General features: G+C 42.9%; 1 protein-coding gene across 1 annotated transcript in view; it reads right to left on the reverse strand.

Annotated features, from left to right (window-relative positions):
* Positions 1–18,395, reverse strand: part of LRP6 (LDL receptor related protein 6) — an 84,613-nt gene extending 66,218 nt beyond the window's left edge. Inside the window, exons 1-2 of the mRNA XM_060778094.2 lie at positions 17,509–18,395; positions 5,740–6,133 (exon numbers count right to left, since the gene is read on the reverse strand). Of these exons, the coding sequence (XP_060634077.2) occupies positions 5,740–6,133; positions 17,509–17,563 (449 nt within the window). The 5' untranslated portion in view covers positions 17,564–18,395. The remainder of the gene's footprint in view (positions 1–5,739; positions 6,134–17,508) is intronic.
* Positions 18,396–26,057: the final 7,662 nt, after the last annotated feature.

Genomic DNA, 26,057 nt, shown 5'->3' on the forward strand with positions numbered 1-26,057 from the left:
TTCAAATTAAACTATTTGGGCCTATAGGGATTCTATATACAGGCAGTGCATGAGCTTTGAACATCTGACTTACAAACAACTCATAGTTAGAAATGGTGCTCTCCCCTCCTTCCCTGCCATGAAATTTTAGTGCTGGGCCAAAGTGTGTATGTATCTCTCCACCTCTTTTCTTTTTTCTTTCTACTGCTCTGTTTCCAAACCTCTTTCCCCCATTCTTCCTAGGGATCTCTTCAAACCTCCCCCCCCCCCCCCCGCCTTTCTTCTTATGGATCTCTCCAAGCCCCCTTTTCTTTTCTTCCTTTGGATTGCTCCAAATACCTTTCCTATGTTCTTCCTATTGATCTCTTCAAACCCTGTTCCCCAGTTCTTCCTATCCATCTCTTCAAACTCCCTTTCTTCCTATTGATCTCTCCACTCCTAGATGGCAAGGGACTGGGTTGCAAGGAGGAGACTGCAAATGAGGCTCTGGCAGCAGATGAAGAAGAAGGGTCTAACGCTGGGCAAAGGGAGGGGGTAGGAAGGGAGGCATTGGATCCTTTCTTCCTTGCTTGTTGACAAACTTGAGAACCCATGCATCTGACAGAGTTCCAAGCCCGGGTGAAATGTGTGAGGCGGTCTTCCAATGGACAGGTTTGTGGTTGTGGTAGGAATGGTAGGTCAGATGGATGGAAAAGCGGCAAGTCCATGATGGATTCTGCATTGAGGTTCGTATGTGGAGGATAATTGGGGTTGTTGTCTCAGGTTTTGAGAATGGTGTCATGGAGGTGGTGTTTGGGTTAGTCCAAAAAAAATGCCTCTGGTTTCATTGAGAGGTGGGGTTCAAATGTCTGTGGCATTATGGTTGCCATCTTGGACAGGAATGGCAGTAGTATGTCTAGGTTGGCATCTCACACTTTCTGGAAAGGAGTTTGACATCCTGGTTGGATTTTGGTTTTTCATCCGTGCCTGCATTAACAAGACCGAGAGCAGCAAATGGGAGATCTTCTATTACCTGGAGTGATGTGGAAGATAGATCTGAAGCATGTAGCCAAGTATGTCATCTAATGGATACGGCATGTGTCATAATCTTCCCAGCTGCATCTACCATATGTTATACCATTTGTATTTGGTGGTATGCTAGGGACATTATTTCTTGTCTTAGTGTAGAGAACACCGACTAATCTTCTGAAAGTTTGGTATGGAAGAGGGCTACTTCTCTCAGAGATATTCCTGGTATACTCCCATGCAGGCTCCATAGTTTGCGACTCTAGTGAAAAGAGAAGCTCCTTCTTGCCACTGTGTCAAATATTTTGTCCTCCCTATCTGATGGGTTAGATTTTGATTTCAAGGAGGATTGTGACATGTGACATCTCAACGATGACTGAGGTAGGCTGGTGGCGGTGCGCAAGCCATTCATGATCCTCAACATCTATCCAATACCAGGCCTCTATCTTCTTTCATATAGAAGAAACTGGTGAAGGGGTCTTCTAGGAGGCCTTTAGGGCTTTAAGGGGGTACATCAGAAATGGAAGCAGGGTGGCTGGTGGTGCTTAGCTTTGAACCCTATAAAGACAGGATCATACACAACTTCCAATGATTGCTTTACTTCTAAACCTAAGGCTTCTACCAAATGGACTATCTATTCCGTAAATGGTTGGAGATCGGCCATGGGAGATAGGTGGTTGACAAGGGTAACTTGTCTCTCCAGGTACAAGTTGATTCCAAGGCAAAGGACCGATTCTGAAGATTCGGAATCAGAAACGTTGGGGGTGTTGTACGGCTCATCCATTTCAGATTACTGTGCTGTAGGTAATGTTGGTTGTACCAAGGCTATGCCACGGAGAGAGAAGCTGTTCTCCAAGATGGATCAGGCAGCAGTACCAGCAGAGATAATGGGGATGATACTGACGTCTGGCACCTACCTGCTGAATCTGCATAGGTTTGTCCTGCTCTCGTTAGGAATGCTGTCATCCATCCTCCATCTTCATGCTGTGGAATGCCCTCCTTCTGAGTGGGGGAAAGTTACAGACGGCAGGATCCCTGTGTAGCTGGGGGTGCATGAACCATTACTAGAACCTGAATAATGGTAATGAAATGATTGTGATGGGGAGTCCTGGACTGTCCCTCCAGATAGTGGCTGAGGCATCACCTGGAGGTCTGGTGAGGGTTGTGACACTTGTACTGCCTTCAGATTCTTACTCTGTGTTGGAGGAATGGACAATAGGTTCCCCTGTGACAGTCTGTCATGGTGGGTTCATCTCAACTCAGGTGAGCGTTTTAGAGCAGTACTCATAGAGGAAGAAGATGATGCATTCCAAGATTGATAGCATCCATCTAGCAGTAACTATCAAGGCCAAGGTAGATAGAGCCACCGACAAGGCTGATTGTTTTGATATTATGTTTTTGAAGTCTTCAAGGACTTGCACGAAGTTTCAGATAGTGTAGTTGAGTTTTTACTATTAGTATGTTGTAAACCACCTTGAGTCCCCCCAAGGATAAGAAAGGCAGTATATAAACATAGTAAATAAATAAATAAATACATTGAAGTAGATGGTGCCAGAGTCTATTGATAGTAGATTGCATGAAGCCTCATCTCTCTAATTTTTTTCTGGCTTGTGCTGTGAATGCTTGGCAATGCGGGCATGTACTGACCACATGGCTTTCTTCCAGGCATTGGAGGCATTTAGAGTGGTCATCAGAGTCCGACATTTTAGCAAAGCACTGGTTGCATCTTTTGAAGCATGTATTCGACATGGTGGAAGTTGCTGGGTGCAAATAGCTGCAGGAAGCACTGAGCTGAAGTCATAATGAACTGCTGTAGCTCTGGACGAAAAGGAACTGGGGAACCAATGGAACAAGGCATCCTTTATACCCTGAGAGGAGTGAGTGGGATAACTGTCAAAATTCAAACACTAGAGCTGGGAAAGGTTTCCATTCAAGCCGGAGCAGTCACAGTAAACCCAGTTGTGTGGTTCACAAAAGTCACAAAGAAGAAACAAAACCACATTTTCAACCAGCATTAGCATACACCAACTGAGGTCCAACTTAGGACTCAAATGTTGCTTACAATTCCAAATTTTAGTCAAAAAAGCGACACAAAATACCTGGGTCAACTTATCCATGGGTCAATATAAGTATTGTACCCTAAGTTTTATCAAAAAAGGAACCATTCCTTTTTCTGAGTAGAGTGGCAAAAGACAAGAGTTTACCCTGTCCTGGAGGAATATAAAAGAAACACTCTGCTCTTTCTGCTGTGGCGCTGCTCCTGGCCTTTTTGCCTGAGCGTGGCAATGGTCAAGGGTAGTTGTCCCTCTGAGACAGTATTGGTGCTTTTTCTTCTCTATGGGTCATATCAAAATCTGTATTTTTGGTCCAAATATCTACCTTCACCTTATACATGTGGTCGCTTTATATAGCTTGTTAACCAGGCATTCACCAAACTCCCAATTTCATTCATAACTGCTATTTTAAATGCTACATTCACATATGTCCTGGTGAAAGATTCTTTCTGGAAATTTGTTATGACAAAATAATGATGATGATAATGATAATGAATGTATTATCTGTCTCTCCCTCTGGATCAAGGAGGGATACAACATCATTAAAACAAGAGATAAAACACTATTAAAAGGCATACAACACAATACACAGTTAAATACAAGTTAAAATCCATTAATAAAATCCAAATTAAAATGCATAATTTAAAATTGATCAGGCAGGCCTGCCAGAAGGTATCTTAAATTCCAACAGCTGATCTAGTTGTCGAATCTTTTCCGCCAGGTCATTCCACAGTCTTGCCAGTGATACAACTCTTCCTCGTGGACAGAATCTAAATAGCCTCCATAAATTTCAATCTTGCTAAGTCTGTAGTTTCCTAATCTAGCAATCCTAGCGACGAAACAAAGATACACACTCCTATAGTACTCCTTTTAGGAATCATCTGCGATACCAAATGGAAATGTTACAACATCCCAGGAATGATTATCCTACAGTTCAACAGCCAAATCATGCTCTTATTGCAGCAATGAATGTAACACATAGAAGTATGACAAAAATGAATTAATATGCAACACATTAATTAAAGCCCTCTGAATTATTGAAGTTGTTTACCTGAAAGCAAGTTGCATTCAAATATGTGGAATTTGCTTCCAATTACTATGTTAGAAACTATCACTTTTATGTGCAATTAACAGCTGAAGCAGCCATGACTTCAACACAAAGTTCACAGAACTTGTAAAATATATATGTCCACAAACATAACATTCTGTATTAATTTAGGAAGATTTAACCAGTTTGGCATTTCACATGTCAAAACCATTCCAGTGTCAAAATGAAAATACAAAGAGAAGAAAAAGTGAAGCCAGTCCAGAAAATTTTACTGTTGGCAACACTCAACATGGCAATTTCAAAAAAAGCAATTAAATCTTGAGACCATATTAGTTATTAGGAAACACAATTAAAATCATACGGTGAAGGAAGTGTGTTGAAGAAGCACACATTACTCATTTCCAAAAAGGTACAGAAATCTACACTGGGTTTGTTTCTGCTAGGACCACAAAGAACCTTACTGGCAAATATTTGAAAACAAGAGAAGGAAAGCAATACTTTTCCACTTAGATAAATTTGTTCAGGAAGCAGAAGATCCAGAGATATGTGCCAAGAGCAAATACAGTACACATAAGCCATTCGGACTTCACTATCACATCATATGGCCTGAGATGGTGCACAAATAACATCTTGCAATAAATATACTATATTGCAAGGGAATAAAGGTTGATCACCAACCACCTACATTCAACAAAAATATATATGACATTATTATCTTATTAATGATGCTATGATTTTACTGTAACAGAAATTATCTACTTCTTTGAAATACAGATCAAAAACTACTGGACTACAGTTTATTTTGATATAATATATGTTTTAGTTGTAAATTGGTTTGTTTATATGCATTTTTTGCTTCCAGCTGCCATTCAAAAACTGGACAGCTTTCTGAAACACAAATATTGACCTTTTATTCACAATTCTAGTGGGACAATGATCTACCTTTTAAAACGTCTAACACTGCAGCAAGATCGGTTTTTCTCCTTAGCAGTAGTTCCAAAATGTGTTCCATGGTACCCTAGGGTTCAACAAAAGGATTGCAGGAGTTCCACAAAATCTTTTTTATAAATCCTTTTTAAAAGTCTGTGCTAGAGTATGAAGATTGTATTGAAATTCAAGTACCTCTATTTAAAAATGAGATTTGAATCTGTGCCACTGAATTATTTTTGGATAGGTCTGATAGGCATATAGCCATCAGTAGCCGGAAAGGCTATCTGAGCAATGCTTCCCTTCCTGTTCACCTATCAGTACAAATCAGGTTTTTCAGCTTATGCTTACCCAAAAAACAAATTTATGAATAAGTTGATGGCACCCTGAATTTATGTATTCAGCTGTCGGAGATAAAGAACTATTTTAAGACCAAAAATTGAAACAATTTAATTCATCATTTTAGAGTTGTATCCAATATTTTCCTGTACCAAAATAAACATTTGTGGTTATATTTTAAAGGTTTTCTCTTTATTTCCAAACTTACTACATTACACAAAACATTTGAGCCACAGGAGAAGATGAAAGGAGAAATAACTTCATGCTCAGGGACAGAGTTAAGGCTCCATAAAGGGGGGGGGGGGTGTTTCTGAAGGGTTTGGGAACCCATGCTCTATAGGGCTGGAAGAAGTTGTCAAAACAGTAAGAATCGTAATAATAGCTTACCCTCTTGCAGGATCTAAGGCAATTGCTCTGGGTTGATCCAACTCTTGCCAGAATAAAACTTTTCGCAAAGATCCATCTAAATTGGAAACTTCAATCCGGTTTGTTTCAGAATCTGTCCAATATAGTTTCTCACCCAGCCAATCACAAGCCAGCCCATCAGGTGACAACAGTCCAGAAATGACCACATTTTGCACATTCCCCGTTTTGTTGAATTCTGTCCGTTTAATGGCTTCCTCACTCACATCACTCCAATATATCAAGCCATGGATGAAGATGAAGTCCACTGCAGCTGCATCTTCCAAACCACTCACGATAATTGTAGCATTCTCGTTCACCTGTGCAGCATCCACCAGTCGTAGATCACGCCGATTTGCATATAGCAACAGAGGAGAAGCTTGAAAAGAAGACAAAAACATTGAGGTAGGCTGTGTACATATGTAACACAATAAATATAAGAATTTATAGTTATTATAATATGTAATTTTGTGACAGCCACAGAAACAAAGTTTCTGGCATATAAATAACAACTACATTCAAAGTAAGTACCACATAATTAAAGAGGAATAACAATTTGAAATCAGGAACAGATAATTTTTCAAATTTTGTTACATAGTGTTATCTTTCTAGAGCAGTGGTTCTCAAACCGTGCTCCGCGAAACATACTGAGGAGCTCCTCTTGCCCCCTACTCCTCCTCCAAACTTTCCCTCCTCTTTCCTACTCTGCCCCTCTCCCTGCCTCTCTCACTGCCATGAGCCTTTCCCCATCTCTTGCTGCCAAAAGCCTTTCCCCCTCACCTTCCTTGCTTCTAAAACCCTATTTCCCTCCCACCACTCAGGAGGGGTTTGACTATGCTTTTCCTGCATTGCAAAAGGGAGTTGAACTGGATGGTCCCGGAAGTTTCTGCTATTATTATTATTATTATTATTATTATTATTATTATTATTATAAAGGCTGGGTGGTCATCTGTTGGGGATGCTATGATTGTGCTTTTCCTGCAAGCAGAAGGGGTTGGACTGGATAGTTCCTGGGGTCTTCCACTTAAATGCTGTTAAGTTTATGTTGGTTATTCTTCACAAGTTTGCTCATGCCTGATATATATACATTATATCTTAACATATAATATAATATAATATAATAACATTTATTGGGGTTCCACAACAAACATTTGCTTCAAAAAGGGCTCTGTGGCTGAAAATGTTTGAGATTCCCTGTTCTAGAGAAACAATGAATAATTAAAATTAGGTGATCATAATTATCAAGTACCACTAATAACACAATAGCATTCTAACATGTTCGTAAATAAGAATTCAGGAGTCAAACAACTGATTTGACACCAAAGGATGGTCAAAAGAAGGAAAATATTACACAATACTGTATAAACTACACATGAAATTTTCAAATGCTAGCAATAATCACTGGCTTAAATATGATTTTTTTCAGCATGATTAGACAAATTCCAAGCGGGCACATCTGTCAAAGGCTATTCCACAAGATAACTGTGTGAAATGAGCAGATGCAGTATCATTCTTCTGACGATATACAGGGACAAGCAATAAGGAGTGCTTTTCACAGTTATCTGCCTAGCTAAGCAAGACTTTCTCTCAGTATGCCTCCTAAAATATAAAATTCAAAGCACAGTAAAATTTAAAGGATTTCTGGGCTGCTAAAATGGTGGGATGAAGCAAACAGAGCATGCTTATATATATAGATAGCTATGTTGGCTATGCTGCAAAATAAAAACAAATAGAAAAATAGTGATAATTTTATGGAATCAACTAAAATGGACAAAATATATCATGTAAGCTTTGGAAACTTGACTGGCTTCTTCATACTGGAGGGGGGGGGAGTGAAAATCAATATAGAAGCTACTCCCTTCTTGGTCATGCCAGGATTAGAGACAAAAGGCAATAAAATGCCACACTGATACTCCTCCAGTCCATCTCAAGAGGCAAGAGAAATAACATCTGAGGAAAAAATGTAGGTCTGTGACTATAACTTTGGCACCTTTCTTCACTATTTTAACAGGTTTCTGATAAGCTTGCATGATATATGCTGTGCATTTTAATTGGCTCAATGAAGTTATTGTTTTATGGTTTTTATGTGTTTTTAATTTTACTGTTGGATTTTATTATGCCTGTCACATAATTTTAATTGGTTTGTTCTTCCATTGGTTGTTTTTTAAAAAAAAAAAAGAAAAAAAGAAATCGTGGCTCATGTCTGAGATAAGTAAAAATAAACTGACTGCCCTCCACCCTGAGCAAATCATGAGGCAAGTGAGTCTGGATGGAGTGGTGGGTATTCTATTTCTTATAAACCTGTTTCCGAGATTTCTTTTAACTAGTATTACAGCTTCATTATTTTCTCCTCATAGCATGCATATTTTTTCCTATAAAAATACATCAGGGAATAATTTATGTAAAATTCATTTTTGGGTTTCTTCCAGTTGTGGTGTGCAATCACAGCTGCATTGCTCATAGCAATAACGCTGCACTGGGATGTTCCATAAATATTTGATAGTCCCTTGATGCATGATTGCGTGAGTAACATTTTTAAGAGGGGAGAAAAGGTAGAGAATAATTCTCCAGAGTCTGGTCATGAATTCCAGCTGAAAATTTTTCAGTACATGCATTTATTTCAGCCTCAACTTCACCACTTCTTACAGCAGTGTCTCATAATGACAAAATTCCCTAAAGAAGACTGCAAAAAGTAATGAATGGGACAATTAGCCTAATTAATATAAATCAATTGCAACAAAGCAAACTGGAGCATTAAAAAGACTATCTAAAATGAATAGTATGAATGGGATAAACATGTATTTCAACAGGATTCCTACAGAATATGCTTATTACTGTGTCAGTTTGATACAGTGGTTTGAGTGTTGGGGCTATGACTCTGGAGTTGTTAATTGCCTTCAAGTCAACTTTGACTAATAACGACTCTTTAAATAATACATCTAATTCTTTGGTTTTGCAGATTCAGGGATGTTGCTTCCTTGATTGAGTCTAACCATCTGGAAATGCATTCTTCCTCTTTTGTTACTTACTTTCTCAAGCATGGTTATCTTTTTTTAAAATGCCATCTCTTTTCATTATGTTTTTAAAATACGACAGCCTAGGTTTTGCCATTTTGCCTTCTAGGGAAAGCTCAAGCTTGATTTGTTCTAGGATAAATTTATTTGTCTTTAGCAGTCCACAGTATCCACATAACTCTTCTCCATCAAAACACTTGATCTTTCTGTCAGCCTTTTTTCAATGTCCAGCTTTCACAACCATACACAGAATCAGGGAATACAATGGAACGAACCATCTTAACTTTAGTATTCAGTGATGTATTTTACACTTCATAATTTTGTCTGGTTACTGCCTAACTTCCCTTCCAAGCACTAGTCTTCTTTGATTTCTTGACTGTAGTCTACATTTTAGTTAATGGCTGAGCTGAGCTATGAAAAATCTTGAACTATTTCATCATCTAATTCATCATCTACTTACATGTGGTCATTAGTTTTGTTTTCTTATATGTGTATTTGCACTTTCTCCCTTGATTTTAAATAACCATTCTACATCTTTGCTATCTTCTGCTAGTAGTATGGTGTCATCTGCCTATCTTAACTTCTTGATGGCCCTTCCTCTAATTTTATGCCTCCTTCCTTCAAATCTAATCCTGCTTTATATATTATAAGTTCAGCATATAACTTAAAACAGATAGATGATAAAATGTAGCCTTGCCTGACCCTCCTCTCCTTACCATCTGGAAACCATTCTATTTCCTAGTATTCTGTCCTAACAGTAGCCTCATGCCCCGAGTACTGGTTATGCATCAGGACAATGAAATGTGCTGGCACACCCACGTGTTTAAGAATGATCCACATTTTAGTGATCTATACAATATAAAGCAGAGATTTTAAAAAATTCTCTGGGACATTCCATTATCAAATGTATATTTACAATAACAACTTTAATGCCTCTTACTTCCCTGAACCCAGCTCAAACAGCTGAAATTTCTTGCTCCATATATCTCAAAAGTCTTTGTTATAGAACTTTGACCACTATTTTACTTGCATTGCAAATTAATGCAATGGACCTGTGATTATTCCAACCCCTAGTATCCCGTTTTTGCAGATTAGAATGTATATTGAGAATTTCCAATCTGTAGGGCATTGTTTTGTTTTCCATATTTGTTGTTAGATTTTAGTTAGAACTAGAGTACATTCTGTCTCTGTAGACTGAAATAACTATTGGTATGCCATGTGTTCCTGTGCTGTGAGCATCTCTTTCAAGTGTTCTGAGTGCAGCATCAACTTCACTTATTATTATTAACACCCCCCCCCCTTTCATCTTTTAATAAAACTCAAAGCAGTTCACAACATTAAACACAGTACAAATTACAATTTAAAATCTACAACTAAAGATTAAAAATAAATCTAGCACAGGATGGATCCAGACGCACCTCTGTCTTGTCTGGATTAAGTTTTAGTTTGTTTGCTCAGTTCCTTACTGATGATAGGAACTGATTTAAGACCAGAACAGCTTACTTGGCTTCTGGTGGGATGGAGAAATAGAGTTGGGTGTCATGTATACCTAGATGGCATTGTAATTCAAAACTCTGAATGGCTTATCTCATTGGCTTCATGTAGATGACAAAACTTTGAGAGGCCCCACAGGTTTGAATAGGAGCCTCCTAGCACCACCTTCTGGGCTGACTTCTCCAGGAAGAAAAAGAGCCACTGTAAAAAAAAATGGCTCCAAGTCCCATATCAATAAAGCAGCCCAAAAGAATACCATGGTTGATGGTATCAAAAACTGCTAAAATGTTTTCAGCAGAACCAACAGGGACACACTTCTCCCATCTAGTTCTATGCATAGGTCATCCACCAAGTTGACCAAAGCCGTCTCTGTCCCATAACTAGGCCTGAAAACAGATTGAAAAGTGCTCTCTTTCATCCAGAAACCCCTGGAGTTGGTAAGCCACCATATGCTCCAATACCTTGTTCAAAAATTCAAGGCTGGAAACTGACCAATAGTTGTCCATTATAGATGGGTTCAAGAGTGGCTTTTAAAAATATAGACCTCACAAGTGCCTCCTTTATGCAATATCGAATTCTGCCTTGTTCTAAGGAGCCGTGACTACACCCTTCACCCACTCCTCTAATCCCCCCCCCCTTTTGGCCTATTTGATAAGCCAGGAAGGGAAAGGATCTAGAACACGTGACAGTCCTCGCCTCTTCTACATCCTCAGGCTACATATTGAAAAGTATCCATCAACACTGGACAAGCAGGTGCCCAGGTTACATCCACTGGAACTGTCTGAACAATAGCAACCAAGTCAAAGCAAATCTGAACTACTTCATCTGCAGAGTACTGTGCAAATTCTTCACAGCGGGTTGTTAAGAAGTCAACATTTTCCCCTTGGGGATAAGTGTCTAATAGTGCTCTGCCTACTTGAAACAGCTCTGCTGGGCAGTTCTTTGCAGTGAAAATTATTTGTCTGCTGTCCTCATTGCTGTGGAATAGACCTTCAAATAAGCTCAAGCCTGTGTTCAGTCAGATTCACTTTTGACACTTCTGCCAACATCACACCAGTTTCCATCTCACTCTCTTCATCACCACCAACTCAGTGGAAAACCAGGGGGCTGGTGTGGTCCCACTCCTTAAGAGAAGATGCTCAGGAACAAATGTCTGCTGCCCTGGCCATTTCCGCATACCAGAGATCAACCAGAGCTTCAACAGATGACAGGAAAATTCCCCAAGTTCATCAACTTTCTGGGGTGAACTGTCCTAATCAATATCCCACACCTGCGGAGGATTAGAGTCCCAGTGAGTATAAACATGACCAGATAATGATTGGTCCATGACAATGGAATTGTAGAGCGTTCCTCCACATGAAAATCACCATCCTCCATCCTGCACAGAAAACAAGGTCTGGAGTTTGCTCAGCAACATGGGATGAACCAGACTCCATTTGGGACAGACCATGGTTGTTATAGAGACTATGAAGTTCTGAGCCACTCCCAACAGGAGAGTCTTAACAAAGATGTTGAAGTCTCCCAGCATTATTAGCTGTGGAGATTCCAACACCAAACTTGAGACGATCCCAGCTAGCTCAGGAAGAGAAACTGTTGAGCAGCAGGTTGGGCTGTACACCAAAATAATCCCTATTATGCCCCGGCTATCTACCTTTAGGTATATACACTCGAACCCTGCAAACTGTGGAATGGGGCACCTGGTCAAGAGGATGAAATCATAGTACACCACTGAAACTCCACCCACTCACACCCCTCCCACAGATCTTGCCTGTTGCTGTACAGAAAAACCTGGCAGGCAGAACTGAATTCGGTTTGGTCCAACACATCCAATGAGACAAACATACGTGGATGACTATCTCCAGTGTGATTAAATGAGTTTCGAAGAGATAAGTTTCAGATGCCTCCCAAGTCTTCCTGCTTAATCTCCATTGAAATAAATAAAAGCTACTACAAACAAAAGAACTACAAAAAAATCCTACATGTGCATGGGGGGGGGGCGTATTTTTTTAAATGATTCTACTAGAAGAAATAGGAAGGCAAATAATATCCTAAAATTGTTTGGAGACTCTCCTGGGAACACTGCATAATACTCAAGACTTTTTTGGGGGAAGGAAGGTGCAACTATTATATGACGGTGACTATTATGCTGTGAAAAGAGCCCCATTTGTGGGGTTTCTTTCCCCGCACAGTAGTGGTCACTGTGAAGGTACAGATGAAGGGTGGATACAGCCTCACCTGCCCACAGGGCTGCACCCATGCCAAATAGGAAAGAGGGAAGGCATAGGGGAGTAGAGTGAATTCAACCTGCACCCATCACTCCCTCCACCTGCCCCCTTTCCCTTTTGGTGCTGTGGGGTTGACTGGGGGGCCCTCCACACAGCTGAATAAAATCCCAAAATATCTGCTTTGAACTGGAATATAAGGCAGTGTGGACTCCGATAACCCAGTTCAAGCAGATATTGTGGGATTTTCTGCCTTGATATTCTGAGATACAAGGCTGTGTGGAAGGGCCCTGGGGCTCCTTCTATGCTGCCATATAAAATCCAGATTATTTGCTTTGTACTGGATTACATGGCAGTTTAGACTAATATATATATTCCAATTCAAAGATGATGTGGATTATTTACTTTGATAACCTGGATCATATGGCAGTGTAGAAGGACCTCAGTTGGGTGCCGAGTCAAGCCCCACAGCGACAAAACGACAGTTGCACTGTTAGTTCCCTCACCTGGACAAGTGAACGAAGGGTGCAACTATTAGGCGGGGAATGGCAAAACTCAGTTTTCTCCTTCTTCAAAAGGGGATGTGACTATTATGTGATGAAAGGTGGTATTGGAGAGGGAACTTTGAATCCAGTTAATCCAAAACCAATCTCTAGACAACCTGGACTGAACCTGGTGCCAACCAAAACACAATGGGCAGGAATTCACATCCACTAGGATTTTTCATGGGTACCTCAGGGGTCTTTCCTGAAAAAGAAATACTAAGATCTATTTGTTCAGAAGCCTTATCCTACCTTGTTATTCTCAATTAAATAACTCTGTCTGAGGAACTATTCTTTTGCACAGTTCCCATGGGATATAACAGCACTTACTCAGGATATGTTACTGGTAGAATGTTGCCAAATATTCCATTTTCGAAGCAAAGATTTTGTCTTTGGCATTAAAATAGAAGGGGAGAAAAATAAATTTCCAGTACAATAAGCTAGCCATTCTTAGAAACTTTTAATTATTCTTTCCTTACAAGGCATTAGGTCTGTGAAATTTTCAGAAATATGGAGTCAGCATTATCCAGGCAGTCCCAGAGTTATAAGCACCTGACTTACAGACAACTCATAGTTAAGGAAGGGGGTGAGGCAACAAGAAGTGAAAGAAATCTACCCCTGGGAAGGGAAATTCATCCCTGAAAGAGTTATCATGAGGAAAAGATGTCTCCACTGAAGATTTATCATCAATCTTTGTTTCCAAATGAAGTCAAGTCTTTCAAAATCCAATTATTACAGGGACAGAAAGTGAGGTGGAATCTTCTGCACAGGAGCACAGACTGAAGGGATGTTAACTCTTCCCTGGGTTACCCAGAGCTACAAAATATATATATTTGGCTGAAGTTACACTTTAAAATGTACCTGTTCCAACTGGTATACAAATTCAGCTTAAGAACAAACCTACAGACCCTATCTTGTCCATAACTTGGGGACTGCCTGTACTAAGAAAAAATATAATTGTGCCACGAGCCTATTGGTTTTTGCACTTCTGCTCTTAACTGAAACCAAATAATTTAATTATGGGCAGTGAAAGAGGGAGCAAGCCTGTTTTCTGCTGCCCTGGAGACTAGAACTGGGAGCAATGGGTTCAAATTACAAGAAAAGAAGTTCCACCTGAACATTCAAAAGAACTTCCTGACTGTAAGAGCTTTTAGCAATGAAACTCTCTGCCTCGGAGTGTGGTGGAAGCTCCTTCCTTAGAGGCTTTTAAACAGAGGCTGGATGGCCATCTGTCAGGAGTAATTTGTGCTTTTCCTGAATAGCAGGGGGCAGGACTGGATGGTCCTTGTGCTCTATTTCAACTCTATAATTCTATGAAAGTGATAAAACATGGTTACATTTTGTACAAAAAAAAAAAAGCTTTAATCCAAATTCACTTATCCTCTCTGAAGCTCAGAGATTCAATTAAAACAATTTTCCTTTCACAAGAGGCATATTTGGTTTTTCATCATGCATTTAAACATACTGCATTCCTAGGAGGCTGGATAACATATGCTCAGAGTAGAAGAATGTTTTTTTCCCAAGGAATATTGATCAATTGGCTTTCCGCGGCTTTCTCCAATCCAACTCAAAGCCCCTGAAGCACTCATTAAAACATGCCAATATTGGCAGTGGAATTTTTTGCACACAAATATAAGCATTTGCCTATTTCCATGAGAATGAAAACAGGCAGTTGTGATACACATGTAAGGAAATATTTCTTTCAAACCACGTATTTTAAAAGCCACAATAAATCAGCTACACAGTATTGCAGTGTAGCTTTCACTCACCATAAATACAAAAAGATTGTGTGGGGATGAGAAAAAAGAATAGAATATCATATAAACAGTTTATTTATCAGGTTGTTGTTGGTTTTTAGGGCTATATGGCCATGTTCTAGAAGCATTCTCTCCTGACATTTTGCCTACATCTATGGCAGGCATCCTCAGAGGTTGTGAGTTTATTTATTACTTTTAATTTTTGTTTGCAATATAGATAATACAGGGTTAGTCAAAATGCATAGGCCAATAAGAAGCCTATTGAATGGCTTATTGGCCTATGCATTTTGACTAACCCTGTATTTGCATCTATAGTATTAGGCCTCTAAAACTGAACATAAACTTTTCCTGAAGTTTAGGAATTTTTATTCTTGATCAAAAGAAAGTGATGCTGTGGAATAAAACTGAACACTCCTTAAAATACATACTTTCCCTACTATGTGTGTGTATGCATGTGTTGTAGTAGCATGCGTGTGTATAGTAGCAAACAAATCATATTCCTGGCATGCTGTTCTTTCCTGAAGACTGTGGCCCCTTCCACTCAGCTAAATAAAATCCCACATTATCTGCTTTGAACTGGAATACATGACAGTGTGGACTCAGATAACCCAGTTCAAAGGAGATATTGTGGGATTTTCTGCCTTGATATTCTAGGTTATAGAGCTGTGTGGAAGGGCCCTCAGAAATAGCTTTGGGTATATTTAATCAACAAGGTTAGGTTCTACATGTATTTACTTATTAGTTAGAACATATGTTCTAACATAGATACACTTCAGAGTGGGATCTAACTAAATTAACTTTTTCCAACTGTTGCTTTGGGCCCTTCCACACAGCCCTATATCCCAGAATATTAAGGCAGAAAATCCCACATCATCTGAGTGTGGACTCAGATAGCCCAGTTCAAAGCAGATATTGTGGGATTTTCTGATATTCTGGGATATAGGGCTGTGTGGAAGGACCTTAAATGTTCTCACACTTAGCCCCCTTCTACCCTGCCATATAAAATCCAGATTATCTGCTTTGAACTGATTATATATATGGCAGCGTAGAATCATATAATCTAGATAATGTGGATTATCTGATTTGATAATCTGGATTACATGGCAGTGTAGAAAGGGCCTTAAAATTACAACTGAGGCCCCTTTCACACAGCTGTATAAAATACACATTGAACTGGATTATATGGCATTGTGGACTCAGATAACCCAGATCCCTTCCAGACAACCCCAATATCCCAGGATCTGATCCCAGGTTTTCTGCTTTTTCTGCACTGCCAAATAATCTGGGATAAACAGAAAATCTGGAATCAGATCCTGGGATATAGGGCCTGTCTGGAAGGGCACCCAGTTCAAAGCAGACATTGGGACTTTCCACAAAGCCACATAACACAGAATATCAAGTCATATAATCCACAATATCTGCTTTGAACTGGATTATCTGAGTCAAGACTGCCATATAATCCAGTTCAAAGCAGACAATGTGGGATTTTATAGAGCTGTGTGGAAGGAGCCACTGTGGAGTATCTCTCTTGATATTCTGGGTTAAATGGCTGTGTGGAAGGACCCCGAAATTAGGGAGAGATTATGTGGAGCTCAGTCCCCATGCAATTCAATCCGCACACCCACAACCAAGCATTTGCTTATTTGTTTATATACAACTTTCAGTCTCATCTAAACGATAGTTATTTGTGTGAATTCTAGTGTGGCTTGGTCTCAAATTCAGGAAATGGAGAATTATTTAGCAAGGCCTCTTCTACACTGCCATATAATGCAGTTCAAATCAAATATTGCAGTGTAGGGCCATTCTACACAGCCAAATAACCCAGAGCCCTTCCAGATAGGCTTTATATCTCAGGATATGATCCCAGGTTTTCTGCTTTAAACTGGATTATGAGTCCACAATGACAGCGCTCTTCCACAAACCCTATATCCCAGAAGATCAAGGCAGAAAATCCCACAATATCTGTTTTTAATTGGGTTATCTGAGTCCACACTCAGATAATGCGGGATTTTCTGCCTTGATAATCTGGGTTCTGTGGTTGTGTGGAAGGGCCTGGAGTCCACACTCAGATAATGTGGGATTTCCTACCTTGATATTCTGGGTTCTATGGTTGTGTGGAAGGGCCCTGAATCCACACTCAGATAATTTGGGATTTTCTGCCTTGATATTCTGGGTTCTGTGGTTGTGTGGAAGGACCTTGAGTCCACACTCAGACACTGTGGGATTTCCTGCCTTGATATTCAGGGTTCTATGGCTGTGTGGAAGGACCCTGAGTCCACACTCAGGTAATGTGCGATATTCTGCCTTGATATTATGGGTTCTGTGGCTGTGTGGAAGGGCCCTGAATCCACACTTTGTGGGATTTCCTGCCTCGATATTCTGGGTTCTATGGCTGTGTGGAAGGGCCCTGAGTCCACACTCAGGTCATGTGGGATTTTCAGCCATGATATTCTGGGATATAGGGCTGTGTGTGGAAGGGCCCTGAGTCTGAAGGCCAGTGTAGAGGGGGGCCTGAGAGAAAGGCCCAGAACCAACACATATCCACGGATGAAGGCAGGATCCCCGCCCCCTTCCAGCAGCCAGGCCTTTCCCTCTCGCCCCTCAGAGGTGTCCCTGCCTTGAGTAGACACACACAACTCCTAGGGAGGAGAGCCGCCTTGATTCCCCACAAGGCCCAACTTTCGGCCTGCCTGCCTGCCCGCCCGCCTCCCTCCTTGGCTCTCACCTCTCGCCAGGGAACACAAACCGCAGACGAGGAGGCTCCTCAGCACGGCGCCCATCTTCCCTCCTCTGGCTCTCACCGGCGGGGAGGCGAAGGTGGCGGAGGGGGAGGAGGAGGAGAGCGACACCTCCTCGGCCGCCCTCTCATGCTTTCGGAGGGGCAGAAACGGAGCGGCGCCGAAACAATTGCTTGGAGAGGCCTCAGCCGGGGAAGGGTCTTCCCCTCCCGCCTTTGTCTGTCTTCTCTTCCCGGAACAAACACTACTCGGCGGCCGGGGAAGGGGCGGCGGGAGGGCAGGCGCGCGCCCCCATGGCCCCCGCCTCGCGCCAAAGGAGGCCTCCCTCGCGCACTCGCTCGCGCACTCACTCCGTCGCGCGCCGCGGCCTCCCTCAGTCCAGGCAGCCTCGATCCCCCTTCCCTTTGGAAGCCCGGGAGGGAGGCCGCGCGCAGGAACTACGCATGCCTGCAGCCTCGCCTGGGTTTTCCGAAGGCACAATCTCCCTTCCTTCTTTCCTCCTCCAGCTCCTACGGCAAAGGCATTCACGTCGGCCTTTGCTCGCCCGGGCCCTTTCTTTCTCCGGCCTGCTTTCTCTCAGCCGCTTCAGTCCTCCTGGCAATCCGCTAGCCCTGCCGCATTCCTCAGGGACTTCTTGACGTCTCTCGGCTTGAGGAAAATGGATAAAATAATCACACAAAGTGATGAGGCTCCGGCAGCGTAGCACCCTGGACCTGGGAAGGGAGTGTCGGAACTACTTCCAGGGACACCGCGAGAGCCGCAGAACCAGCAGCACAAAAGAGGAGGGGGAGGGGGAGGCGAGGAGGCTGGGACACATCCGCCGCGCCGCCCAGGTGAACGACGCGCGGCTCCAGGAGGCAGGACGACGAGGATCCCTCCGCCAGGAGCGCCCAGGGAGGGAGGGAGGGAGGGACAGAGGGAGGGAGGCGGGCCTTTTCCTCGCGCACTCGCCAGGAGAGCATTGGCCGGGCTGTGGTGGAGATAGGCGGGCAGGCCTTGGCAGCGGGTGGTTACCTCACACAACTTGGGTCCTTCCAGACAGGCCCTATATTCAAGCATCTGATTCTAGGTTTCCTGTTTGCCTCAGATTATCATGAAGCAAAAAGTGGGCGCTAGAAACAACATCATAGGAAAGCTGACTGGCACAACCTGGGGATCACAACCAGACACAGTGAAGACATCTGCCCTTACGCTATGCTACTCTGCTGCTGACAGGGGCGGCTCGTCCATTACGCGAAGTAAGCGGTCGCAGAACACTTTTTTTTGCCAGGGGCGCAGAGGCGCCTCTGTAAATGCCCCTCGACTGCCACTTGAGGAGCACCCCCTCAGCTCACAACAGCCCTAGCAGTCCGGGGGGAGCCTCGGCTTTCTTGCTTCGCTGCCGGGCAATCCTCTTCCCAAAGGGGCCAGGCCCTTGAGCCTCGCCTAGCCCCTCTCGTTCCTGCTCCACCCGGCCACCGGGTGCGTGAGCAGAGCCGGCGCTCAATCATTCTCCGCGTTCGTTCCCTTCCCCATGACCGGCTCCCTTTCCCAATCCCCCGGCACTCCACCCGTCTCCTCTCCTCTCCCCAATCTTCGGGTAGGCCAAGGGGCGGAGCCGCCGCACCTGGCCTGCTTCGGGTCCGGAGGCATGTCTGAAGACCCCAGCGTGCACACCAAAAGTTGCCTCTTCTCCTGACTTTCTCTTCAGCCATTGGGACCGAGAGAGAGAGAGAGAGAGCCCCTCCGGCTGGAGGTATCTCCCACCTCTGCTCCCTCCTTTGTTTTTGCTCCTACCTTCAGGAAAGGTGGCATTCTCCACCTCTCTCTCTCTCTCTCTCTCTCTCTTGGTCCCAATGGCTGAGGAGAAAGTCAGGAGAAGAGGTGACTTTTGGTGCACACGACGGGTCTTCAGGCACGCCTCTGGACCCAAAGCAGGCCAGGCAAGGGAGCAAATGCGGCAAGTGTAGTTACTGGGATGTATAGTTCACCTACAATCAAAGAGCATTCTGAACTCCACCAATGATGGAATTGAACCAAATATGGCATACACAATTCCCATGACAAACGGAAAATATATATCAATGATTGGTTGGGGAGGGGGGTGCCAAAATACTGTTTGCTTACCGTTGAAAATTACCTAGGGCCATCTCTGGCTGCTGAGTATGCATTCCCAGTGTGGAACACATCTCACTACACTAAAACAGTGGATGTGGCTCTTAATGAAACATGCCGCATTATCACAGGGTGTCTGCGCCCTACACCACTGGAGAAATTACACTGCTTAGCCGGTATTGCACCACCTGACATCCACCGGGAAGTAGCAGCCAATAGTGAAAGGACCAAGGCAGAGACATCTCCAGTTCATCCCCTGTTTGGGTATCAGGCAGCACATCAATGACTTAAATCTAGAAATAGTTTTCTAAGATCTACAGAGACACTCGCCGGAACACCTCAGCAAGCGAGAGTCCAAAAGTGGCAGGCTCAAACCCAGAACCTCAACCAATCGCTGATACCAAATGAGAGACTCCCCCCTGGGCACACAGAGGAGTGGGCGACTTGGAAGGCGCTGAACAGACTGCGCTCTGGCACCACGAGGTGCAGAGCCAATCTTAAGAAATGGGGCTACAAAGTGGAATCCACGGCATGCGAGTGCAGAAAAGAGCAAACCACAGACCACCTACTGCAATGCACCCTGAGCCCTGCCACATGCACCATGGAGGACCTTCTTGCGGCAACACCAGAGGCACTCCAAGTGGCCAGATACTGGTCAAAGGACATTTAATCAACTACCAAGTTTACAAAGTCTGTGTGTTTTTTTTAATCTGTGTGTTTGTTTTGTTCTGTTAGAAATGTAATACAATGGTATGGTTGCTGATGACACGATAAATAAAAATATCAGACAGTGTAGCAGTCCCCGGTGGCGCAGTGAGTTAAAGCCCTGTGCCAGTAGGACTGAAGACCGACAGGTCGCAGGTTCGAATCCAGGGAGAGGCGGATGAACTCCCTCTATCAGCTCCAGCTCCTCATGCGGGGACATGAGAGAAGCCTTCCACAAGGATGATAAACACATCAAATCATCCGGGCGTCCCCTGGGCAACATCCTTGCAGACGGCCAATTCTCTCACACCAGAAGCAACTTGCAGTTTCTCAAGTCACTCCTTACACAACAAAAAAAAAATCAGACAGTGTGGACTCTTATAACCCAGTTTAGAGCAGAAAACCTGGGATCAGCTCCTGGAATATGAGGCCTGTCTGAGGCTTTGAACTAATAATAATAATAATAATAATAATAATAATAATAATTTATTGATTGATTAATTTGACTAGTGATATGACCAGGCCTGTAGCCGGGGGAGGGGGGTACAGGTTCAACCCCCACCCACCCACCCCCAAATTTTTCAGGTTAAAAAAAACCTAGTTTACTCATGAAGTTTAAATGGTTAACCAAATCCCCATGCTAAGTCTATGAGACGCAAAAAATTAAGAGTTCCTCCAGAACTACAAGCACTATCTCAAGCAAATATTGACAATTTATTCACACTGTCATTGTTGTTCATTCGTTCAGTTGTCTCCAACTCTTTGTGACCTCATGGACCAGCCCATGCCAGAGCTCCCTGTTGGCCGTCACCACCCCCAGCTCCTTCAAGGTCAGTCCAGTCACTTCAAGGATGCCATCCATCCATCTTGCCCTTGGTCGGCCCCTCTTCCTTTTGCCTTCCATTTTCCCCAGCATCATTGTCTTCTCTAGGCTTTGCTGTCTCCTCATGATGTGACCAAAGAACTTCAACTTTGTCTCTAGTATCCTTCCCTCCAATGAGCAGTTGGGCTTTATTTCCTGGAGGATGGACTGGTTGGATCTTCTCGCTGTCCAAGGCACTCTCAGAACTTTCCTCCAACACCACAGTTCAAAAGCGTCTATCTTCCTTCACTCAGCCTTCCCTAAGGTCCAGCTCTCACATCCGTAGGTTACTACAGGGAATACCATGGCTTTGACTAGGCGGATCTTTGTTGCCAGTGTGATGTCTCTCCTCTTTACTATTTTATCGAGATTGGACATTGCTCTCCTCCCAAGAAGGGAGCGTCTCCTGATTTCCTGGCCACAGTCTGCATCTGCAGTAATCTTTGCACCTCGAAATACAAAGTCTGTCACGGCCTCCACATTTTCTCCCTCTATTTTCCAGTTGTCACTCATTCTTGTTGCCATAATCTTGGGGTTTTTTTATGTTTAGCTACAACCCAGCTTTTGCGCTTTCTTCTTAATAATAATAAAATAATAATAATAATAACACTTTATTTGTACCCCGCTACCATCTCCCCAAGGGACTCGGTGCGGCTTACATGAGGCCGAGCCCAAACACAACAATACAGGCAATAATCACAACAATACAAGCAATCAAAATAAAACATAAACAATAATCATTTAACATCAATTAAACAACATACAGTTAAAACTGTGGGAAGGCCACATGTAAAAATTGGAATAGTGCTGAGGCATGGATGAAAAGGTGATAAAGCTGCGCCCGTATCTCGGGAAGTCTGACTTGGCCACGGTGGTACACGCTCTTGTCACATCCCGCCTGGATTACTGCAACGCTCTCTACGTGGGGCTGCCCTTGAAGACGGCCCGGAAGCTTCAGCTGGTTCAGCGCGCGGCAGCCATGTTACTAACTGGAGCGGGTGGCAGGGAGCACACAACGCCCTTGTTGTCCCAGCTCCACTGGCTGCCGATTTGCTACCGGACCCAATTCAAGGTGCTGGTTTTGGCCTACAAAGCCCTAAACGGTTCCGGCCCAAAATACCTTTCTGACCGCATCTTGGCCTACGAGCCCACGAGGACCTTGAGATCGTCTCGGGAGGCCCTTCTCTCGATCCCGCCTGCATCACAGGCACGGCTGGCGGGGACGAGGGAGAGGGCCTTCTCGGTGGTGGCCCCCCGGCTGTGGAACACTCTCCCGGCACACATTAGACAGGCGCCCTCCCTCATGTCCTTTCGAAAAAGCCTTAAGACCTGGCTGTTCGAGAGGGCATTTAATTAAGTGCTAAGCAACAAACAATACGGTAATGAGAACTGGAATGGTACAAGGAATATGAGACTGGCTATGATTCCACTAAGAGACGAAGCGGATTTTGTGTAGTCTGTAAGTGTTGTATAGTTATTTGTTGTTGACACTGGCCTTTTGTAATTGTCTTTTATATGTGTACTGTACACCGCCATGAGTCGCCCGTATGGGCTGAGAAGGGCGGTTAATAAGTGCATCAAATAAATAAATAAATAAATAATGGCGTTTGTGGAAGACATACGAGCAGACCTAAAAGTATAAAGTGCTTTGGAGGGATCATTATTCCGGGAAGGCACACTGGAACAACCACGTCTTCAAGCTCCTCCTGAAGACTGCCAGAGTTGGGGCCTGCCTGATGTCCTTGGGGAGTGAGTTCTAGAGTCGAGGGGCCACCACCAAAAAGGCCCTCTCTCTCGTCCCCACCAATCGCGCCTGCAATGCTGGTGGGATGGAGAGCAGGGCCTCTCCAGATGAACTAAGAGATCGTGTGGGAACACAAGCCGGAAAGAGAATGAACATGCCAAACTTCTCTGGGACTTCCAAATTCAGACAGCCAGTTTTGGAGCGTAATACTCCTGACCTCACAATCGTGGTAAAAAAAACAAAGTATGGATCATCAATGTTGCAATCCCAGGTGACAGCAGGATTGAAGAGAAACAACTGGAAAAGCTGACACGATGTGAGGATTTAAAGATCAAACTGCAAAGACTCTGGCACAAGGCAGTCAAGGTGGTCCCAGTGGGGCCCTTCCATGCAGCCATATAACCCAGAATATCAAGACAGATAATCCACAATATCTGCTTTGAACTGGGTTATCCACACTGCCATATAACCCAGTTCATATCAGATAATGTGGGATTTTATATAGCTGTGTGGAAGAGGCTTTATATAATCTACTTTAAATCAGATAATCTGGGATCAGATCCTGGATATAGGGGTCAAAAGAAGAGTTTTCGGTAAGTAAGAGCAACCCACAGCAGGGAATCCAGGTCAGTTGCAGTGGCCATACAGGCAAGGCCATTCTTCTCTCTCCCTACCCCTGGAGTCAGGATACAGGTTGCCCCTGCCAACTGATTTTTTCTTTTTATTTATTTATTTATTATTTATTTATTTACGGCATTTGTGGCCCACCTTTTTCAGCCTTACGGCAACTCAAGGCAGCTTACAGAATTGGCAGAATTTGATGCCATACATTCATAAAAATACAATTAAAAACATTCAACTTAACATTATAAAAACCATATAAAACCATTCAAAACATAAATTACCAGTGTCATCCTGTTAAAATCATTATCAAGCAGCATCGTCTAGCCATTCCGTGTTCATTTCCCCCTTTTAATTTCCTTTCACTTAAAAGTATGTAACAGCGCAAATATTCTCAAACTGTTAACATTTTCATGATGCTGTAATTTATACTTTGAGTTAGGAGTTTAAATCATTCCGTGACTGAACTCCTAACTCAAATCACTCTTTATCTCAAAGTGAATTTTCCCATTTAAATGCTATTAATTTGTTCCAGTCCCCTGAACCGTCCCCCATTTTTGTAACTTGTTTTTTAATAAGAAAATATACTCTGTAAATAACAAATAATGTATATGTGCACATTCACATGGAACAATAAAAAAGAAAGATTAACTGTAAAATGGTAGAAGCACAAAGTTGTGGCAAAGAAGCACAAAGTGAAGAGGCTGAAGCATCTTCTTCATACTGTACTCATTCCACCCTCCCTCCCGTCCTCTTGCATACCAGGAAAAAAACCCACACAAAATCAATTAACCCAAAGTCCCTCAAAGCAGACAAGAGCAAAGCAGACAGCAGTCTCCCAAAGTGGACAAGAGCCCGAGGCATGGAGGCTGCTCCCTTGAAGCCCTAAAGCTTTGTACTCTCAAACTAGCTCTCATGCTAGCTTTTAACTCAAAATGCTGCTCTTATGTCAGAGAAACCTGGGCTAAGCAACAACTCTTTACTCAAAAGCTCTTAGGTTGGGACACTCTTGAGTCAAGGTCCCACTGTATTTCTAGGGCCCTTCCAGACAGGCCCTATATCCCAGGATCTGATCCCAGGTTTTCTGTTTATTACAGATTATCTGGCAGTGCGGACTCATATAATCCAATTTAAAACAGAAAACCTGAGATCAGATCCTGAGATACAGGGCCTGCCTTAAAGTCTCTATTCTCAACCAGAAACTAGAAATTAGGAGATTAAAATGCAAATTTAATCTGCAGAAAATACTAAGGGGTGGTTGCCTGAAAAGCGGAGGGCTATACTTGACATCACACTGACAACAAAGATCCGCATAGTCAAAGCAATGGTATTCCCTGTAGTAACCTACGGATGTGAGAGCTGGACCTTAGGGAAGGCTGAGCGAAGGAAGATAGATGCTTTTGAACTGTGGTGCTGGAGGAAAGTTCTGAGAGTGCCTTGGACTGCGAGTAGATCCAACCAGTCCATCCTCCAGGAAATAAAGCCCGACTGCTCATTGGAGGGAAGGATACTAGAGACAAAGTTGAAGTACTTTGGCCACATCATGAGGAGACAGCAAAGCTTAGAGAAGACAATTATGCTGGGGAAAGTGGAAGGTAAAAGGAAGAGGGGCCGATCAAGGGCAAGATGGATGGATGCCATCCTTGAAGTGACTGGACTGACCTTGAAGGAGCTGGGGGTGGTGACGGCCAACAGGGAGCTCTGGCGTGGGCTGGTCCATGAGGTCACGAAGAGTCGGAGACGACTGAACGAATGAACAACAATACTTGTCTATCCTGGATCATGGGTTTTATATAGTGAACCAGAGTCATTGAAGTAAACATACAAACATGTAATCAAACCTGCCTTCCCCTTCTTCCTTTCCAGCTCTGTCCTTCAATTCAGCATCTCTCTGTTTCCTTGTTCCAAAACAATCCTGTTTTTCTGAAAATAATCTTTTGTGCAATTTTTCCTCCTCCCATCTCTTTCAGGTCATCCTGATCTCTCTCACCTCTTACCCACATCTCTCACCTGATGCTTGCCAACATTATCTCTTACCAAATGTCTTCACTCTTCCCTCCTTCTCTTTAACCACATCAAACTCTCATCTTCTAGAATGGACTTTTAAAATCTTAGCTTCGTCAATGATATTTTTCAAGATATTCTTTATACCCACACCCACCCTACCCTCCCATTATTTACATAGCATTATTGCACTGTCAGTTCTATTGCTTCTGCATTCTAGTTGTATCTATTACATAAAATTATTATAAGGTCCTCATTAATTTCTCAACCATAAACTTTTTTGACCTTTTGGTGATTTCAATTCACCATTGCTTTTACATATAAAAGTTTTATCAAACAGATCTTCCTCCTATTCGCCTTTGCTAATCTTAAATTTAGATGTTATATTTTCTAATAGAGCTATCACCAATATCCTGTTTAACCAATTATTTATTGTTATATTCTCTAACCTTTTCCAGGATTTAACTATTTTTAGTTTTGCAACTCTTGCCAGGTTGTGATAAGCA

This window comes from Anolis sagrei, chromosome 5, assembly GCF_037176765.1.
Source record: "Anolis sagrei isolate rAnoSag1 chromosome 5, rAnoSag1.mat, whole genome shotgun sequence".
NCBI classification, from domain to species: Eukaryota; Metazoa; Chordata; class Lepidosauria; order Squamata; family Dactyloidae; genus Anolis; species Anolis sagrei.